The 6,472-nt window shown below is 45.3% G+C and overlaps 1 protein-coding gene across 1 annotated transcript in view; it reads right to left on the bottom strand.

Annotated features, from left to right (window-relative positions):
- CDK5RAP3 (CDK5 regulatory subunit associated protein 3) overlaps positions 1-6,472 on the bottom strand; it is a 33,651-nt gene that overhangs the window by 7,519 nt on the left and 19,660 nt on the right. The window contains exon 11 of the mRNA XM_015412441.1: positions 3,349-3,437. Coding sequence (XP_015267927.1) covers positions 3,349-3,437 — 89 coding nt within the window. The remainder of the gene's footprint in view (positions 1-3,348; positions 3,438-6,472) is intronic.

Below are 6,472 nucleotides of genomic sequence, written 5' to 3'. Positions count from 1 at the left end.
TTTCAAAAAGTAACGGAAAAATGGTGGTTGCACAAGGGCTCCACAGCGCATGTGTTGAAGGCCACTGGTTCTAAAGCATAACAGTGACTGCAAAGTTTGCAGTGCAAACATGGAAAGTTTGAGCCGAGTGGCACCTTTAAGACCAACAAAGTTTAATTCTGGGTATAAGCTCTTGTGTGCGTGCATACTTCTTCAGAAAGTTTACACCCTGAATAAAACTTTCTTGGTCTTAAAGGTGCCACTGGACTCAAACTTTGTTCTGTTGCTTCAGACCAACACGGCTACCCCACCTGAATCTACGCAAACATGGAAACAGAGAGTTGATTGTTTCCCTGGATTAGCTAAGGGCCAAACGAGATGTCCTGGCGGCACATCCAACGCAGGGATTTCGCTGCCATTTTAAAGCCTAATATGGGCGATTTAAAAATGCTTCCGACACCGACTTTTAATCTTCGGATGATTTTAGTCAGTTGGCTCCGCCCCAAGTGTAGTTAGGTAATTTTTAATCTCTGGGCTCAGCCTGGGTTTTATGTGACTGTGATTATGTACCTTGACACATGTTATGTCTATTTTATGTACTTATTTTATTCCCCTTTTGTATCCTCTTGGTCAAGACTTTGGTCATATAGACCTGTAATAAATTGAAATTGAAAATTGAAAATGCTTCCTATCTCAGGTGTACATGGGGGGGCACAGGCCCTCGGAACTTAGCCCATGGCTTTTGTCCTGGTCTGCTGGATTCTGGCTTGGCCCCAAGATGCAGTTTGTTCTTGTCGTCTTTTTCTATCTATTTAAACTGTATTTATTTTTAAATACTGGCTTGGACTGCATCACCGAGAAGGCACGGGAAGGGTCCTGGTGAGACAGAAAAGCCTCCAAGCGATAACAAAGACAGCATTGCATGCAGTGTGTTATGGTAGTGTAGTCCGGAGGTCAGTACAGAATGAGAGAGTAACTGTGGCCAGATTTCCATGTTCCGACAAGAGATGGGAGTGGGCCAACCAACTGAAGCGGGCTAAAACCACACCAGGCCGTGTCTGACGACCTGGGAGGAGCCAGGCAGGGAGGGCCTGGCTGGAGACCTCCAGGAACCGGCCAGTGAGAGAAAGGGGAAGGGCCAGCAAAGATGGGGCAGGAGACGGGGCCAAAACCTGGGCCAGATAATGGCTCAGGCCACAGGGGTGGGGCTGTCAGCTGATTGGTGGGGACAAAGCATAAATGGTGGCCCCATAACCAGGCCCAGGAGGAGAGAGGGAGCACGATACTGCCTGGACAAGGGCAATGCTCCAGGAAAGAGAGGGTGGACTTGGGTGATGCAACCCACCCCCTGGGGAGCCCCTGCAGAGTGGAAGCTGAGGGCCAGGGGGCAGCGGAGGCAAGGGAGGAGCCTAATAACGTGTCAATTACCAGTAACATTGTATAGTTTTAGTTATGCAACTAGGCTTTCTTATACCGGCTCTTTGTCGCCCTCGTGCTCTGAATTTTGACGTAGTTTGGCCCTTTAATTGTACGAGGTTGCTGACTCCTGTATGAAAGGGGGATAAGACGTAACCCTTTCGTGCGGCACGTATGAAAGGCCCTGGGACGGAACAGTAGTTCCCTCCAGTGCCACCTTCTGAGATCTGCCCTCCAAGAAGTCAAAACACAAGGAACTAAGAAACCGCCCTCCCTGGACTCTGAAAGGTAGAGTGTCATGTGCTTTGCTCAAGATGGGAACTGGTGCTTCTGTGTTATATCCTTTCTTTCTCCTACCACTCCTATCTAGTTCCACCTACACTGGCTCCTAATCAGCTTCCAGGCAGGCCCAATTCAAAGTGCTGATGCTGACCCTCTACAGCTTGGAACCAGCTCACCTAAAAGACCACCTACTCTCATATAGACCTACCTGACCACCTTTTTAGGGCACCCTCACCATCTGGATATGGAACAACTGATTGGTTTAGCATTGGAAAAGGAGTGCGACAAGGATGTATATTGTCCCCTTGCTTATTTAATTTATATGCAGAGTACATCATGCGAAATGCTGACCTGGATGAATCACAAGCCATAATTAAGACTGCCGGGAAAAACATCAACAACCTCAGATATGCAGACGATACCACTCTAATGGCAGAAAGTGAAGAGGACCTAAAGAGCCTCTTGCTCAGGGTAAAAGAGGAGAGCGCAAAAGTTGGCTTGAAACTCAACATCAAAAAAACAAAGATCATGGTATCCGGCCCCATCACTCCTTGGCAAATAGAAGGGAAGCAGTGACAGACTTCACGTTTCTGGGATCCAAGATCACTGCAGACGGTGACTGCAGACATGAAAATAAAAGATGCCTGCTCCTTGGGAGGAAAGCGATGGCAAACCTAGACAGCATGATAAAAAGTAGAGACATCACTCTGCCAACAAAAGTCCGTATGGTCAAAGTGATGGTATTCCCAGTAGTAATGTATGGCTGTGAAAGTTGGACTATAAGGAAGGCCGAGCACCAGAGAATAGATGCTTTCAAATTATGGTGCTGGAGAAGACTCTTGAGAGTCCCTTGGACTGCAAAGAGATCAAATTAGTCAGTCCTAAAGGAAATCAACCCTGACTGTTTCCTGGAAGGCCAGATACTGAAGCTGAAGCTCAAATAATTTGGCCACCAAATGAGAAGGGAGCACTCACTGGAGAAGACCCTGATGCTGGGAAAGACTGAAGGTCAAAGAAGAAGGGGACGGCAAAGGATGAGATGGTTAGACAGTGTCATAGATGCAACGAACATGAAATTGAGCAAACTTCAGAGGACGGCGGAAGACAGGAGGGCCTGGCGTGATGTGGTCCATGGGGACGCGAAGAGTCAGACTTGACTGTGCGACTTAACAACAACAACAACATCTGAAGATACAAGATTGGCAACCCAAGAAGGGGGATTTTTGGTCGTGGCACTAAAATTATGAAATTTCCTCCCACAGAGATTCATCTGTCTCACTCTATGCATTGTCTTCCACCAGTGGGTAAAAGATTTCTGTGCTTTGTTTGGCATTCCCTCATTGATCCTCCTTCCTGTTTATGTGTTTTGTTGAATTATGGTTTTTTTGTTCAGTTGTTCTATATTGTTATGTGTCTTGGTGCACTGAAAAGCTTGTTTAAATGGTTCTGATTGTTTGCTGCCTTGAGAATCCTAAATTGGGTGGGGACACAGAAACATTTAAAATAAATAATGGGGGGATGGAGCTTTTCGGGAAAACAGATCCCCAGAGCTTAAGTCTGGTGGAAGAGAAATACGTGGGAATTTTTTGAGAATACTCAGCCCAGCAGAGGGAGTTAACCACGGTTTTAAAAAATCTCTTTTTAAACCAGTACTGTGTGATCTCCTGTTACCTCCATCAATTCATCGATAAACTGGTTACGGGTCTCCGGGGTCTCCAGGAGGCTGAGAGCATCAGGTCCTCGAGCAATTCCTTCTGGGACTGGATACAGAAAACAGATGGGGAAGATACAGAAAATGATGGGGGACGGAGAATTAATTTGTTATCACACACGCCAAAAGTTCTGATACAACAGCTCAGCCCTGCTTCCTCGCCCTTGTCCCCCGTCCCCCCCAACAAAACAAGAGAGGAGAGGCCCCATTCTGCCTGGCCCTTACAGTCCCAATATATCGTCAGCTTTTCTTTTTAGCCCTGGTGAATACTCCACCTTTGGCAGAAACTGGGGGCCATTTCTCTAGCCCAAAGATTCTGCTCATGAGGAAGAGCAGACATTCAATCATTGGGCTTTTCTGCATTCTCATTTTACTTATTGTTAAGTTCCTGTTTCTTTGGGGAGGGGTTTTCTTGTTCCATACATTTTTTTGCTCCCTCTAGTGGTCAATTTGACATAAAACAGGTTTATTTCCAATATATTTCCCTGCAGTTGCAGGGAAATGAACTGGAAATAAACCTGCTTGATGTCAAATTGACCACTAGAGAGAACAAAACACGTGCAGAACAGGAAAAAGCTGAAAAAAACAGGAACTAAACAAGTAAAACCAGAATGCAGAAAAGCCCACTGACTCATTTTTTTCTTTAGTTGTGGTTTGTCTTGCTTGGTAACACCTCTTGTTGCCAAGCTTCCTGTCTGCTCACACAATTTTCACCTCCTATTTCTTTTTGGCTAGTAGCAATAAGGGAATCACATCCCCTGCCGTTAAATTTATTCTTTCTGCTCCTAAAATCAGGAGCTTGTATGTATCATTTAAACCTGGGGATTAAATTTTTTCCAGTATTTAATAATTTGGGATATGATGTGTGTGTTTTTAATTCACCCGTGTGCTTTGGCACATAGGTGCTCAAATTTCTGAACATGAACGGGAAGGACCATCACTCAGCACCTGGCTTTGACCCCAGCGGGACAAGACAAGATGGACAGGTGAGATGTCCTGCAGAGAGACCAGATACTACTGAATACAGACGTCAGCATTCTGAGAATCTCAGCTTTCATTTTGGTTTTAAAAGCCTACATGTTTCTAGAACTTAAGAGTTTATTTATTTATTAGATTTCTTAGTCACCACTCACCCAGTGGGTCTCATGGCAACTTACAGCATTAAAACCAAGAAGGCTTTTAAAAAAATGAAAAACCCCATAAAACAAATAACAAATATAAAATATTAACATTAAAATATTAAAACACGTGGCTATCACCATATCACTGTTAAAACAGGCAAAACATGTGGTTACCCCCCAAATGCCAACCTAAATAATTCAGGTTTGCACAAATCCACTGTGAAATGGTAGTCCCCAGAGACTGGGTATTCTTAAAAACCTGACAGGGCAGGACTTCTGGGGACTCCAGAGCGCCTTTCCATTCTCCATTTCTAGGGGAAGCGGAACAATTAATGCAAAACAAAGCTATTATATGCATCTATTCTGTGTCATTAATACGCTTCACAGAGCTCTGCTTTTCTTGGCCCTGGATCAGTATGGAACAAAAAGTTGGTTCCAGACTAAATTTTTTGCTAATGGACGGGAAAGTGTAAGGTCTGCCAATTCTCCCCTTTCTGCTGCAGACCCCCCCCCCCTCTGCCCCTTGTGCCATTCCTGGGGGTCTCCTGTCCCCCAGAAGCACATTTTGGGGAGATCAATCGGGAAAGCAGGGAACTTTCTGTTCTGCTGACAGAACTGCCTTCTGCTAGCGGAAAGTTTAGACTGGATCCCATCTGTTGTTGGGCCTTTCCTCCACGAACTTGTCTAATTCTCCCCTTTTGTACCTTCTTTACAAAAACAACAACAAAGAGTCCTGAAGGACGATACAGAGCCGATTCTACAAAGATATGGACCGTTTGCTTTGCTGCAAAAATTACGTCAAGATCTTACTCACCTCACTGACAGTAAACTGCTTTATCATATACTGCGGGAATCCCCAGCCTGAAGTCTCTCCCCCATTTAGCTGTGTACCACTGGATCTTCAACTGATATACGGTCAAACCAAAAGCATCCATTTTCCGCAGAGGAACTGATTTCTGCAGCCTGGAGATCGGTTGTAATTCCAGATCTCCAGGCCCCACCTGGAGGCTGGCAATGCTACTCTACACACTTTTTACAAAAAACCTCCAGCATGATTTTATAGACCTGCATCATGCTCCTCAGGACTTGTCTTTAAACACCCCAAATCCCAGAGTGCATGTGTGTACCACCAACACAGCACCGGAATGAACTATGCAAGAACCTGGACAATCTCAACACATCTCAACAGACAAAACTGGTCTATAAGGACTCAAGCTATTGATCCGTCTAGTTCAGTTCTGAACGGTGATGGCTCTCTAAATCTCACATGGAAAAAGGCCTTCCCTAGCACTTCACTACTTGAAATCCTTTAACGGGAGGTGCCAGTGACTGAACCTGGGTCCTTCTGCCTGCAAAACAGGGCTCTACCACTGAGTCACAGCCCTTCAGACAAACGGAGGAGAAATGAAATAAATCCATCAAGGAAAACTGGGATGAGCTAGTCTTGCAGATAAGGATTCCAGGCAGGAGGGGGAAACCATGATGTATCCAACAGCGCCCTCGTGTGTCTGCTTCTTTCCTATTTCTCCTCCAATCCAAGCACTGGTTTCAAAGGAAAAAGCGTGCACGTACACAGAAGTGCATACCAACAATCAAATTTTGTTGCTCTGAAAGGTGCCACTGGACTCGAACTTTGTTCTATGACTTCAGGGTAGAGTAACACACCATCATGGGAATCCGCTATCTGCTCAGGTAACATGAATTCAGGGGCAGAGGGAATCAAATGAAATACCTGGAGGAAACTTTTTTCCCCACCCTTTCGCCATATTCAGATGGGCAGCTTGCTAAGAACCACAAGTCCGGAGCTCTCCAGTTCTTCCATCCAAATCCATGGTGCAAATTAACTCAGTCTGTGCCAGTTGAATAATTCTAAGCCTACCTGCAGGCGGCGTTCATTGGATAGAGTTAAAGAAAGGGAAAGGAACAACCAGGAATGAGCCTTCTGGAGCAGCAAAAGGAGGGG

Source organism: Gekko japonicus, unplaced genomic scaffold (assembly GCF_001447785.1).
Source record: "Gekko japonicus isolate JY-2015 unplaced genomic scaffold, Gekko_japonicus_V1.1 scaffold8, whole genome shotgun sequence".
Lineage (NCBI taxonomy): Eukaryota > Metazoa > Chordata > Lepidosauria > Squamata > Gekkonidae > Gekko > Gekko japonicus.
Note: the sequence above shows the minus strand (reverse complement) of the source record. Positions and strands in the feature narration are given on the sequence as shown.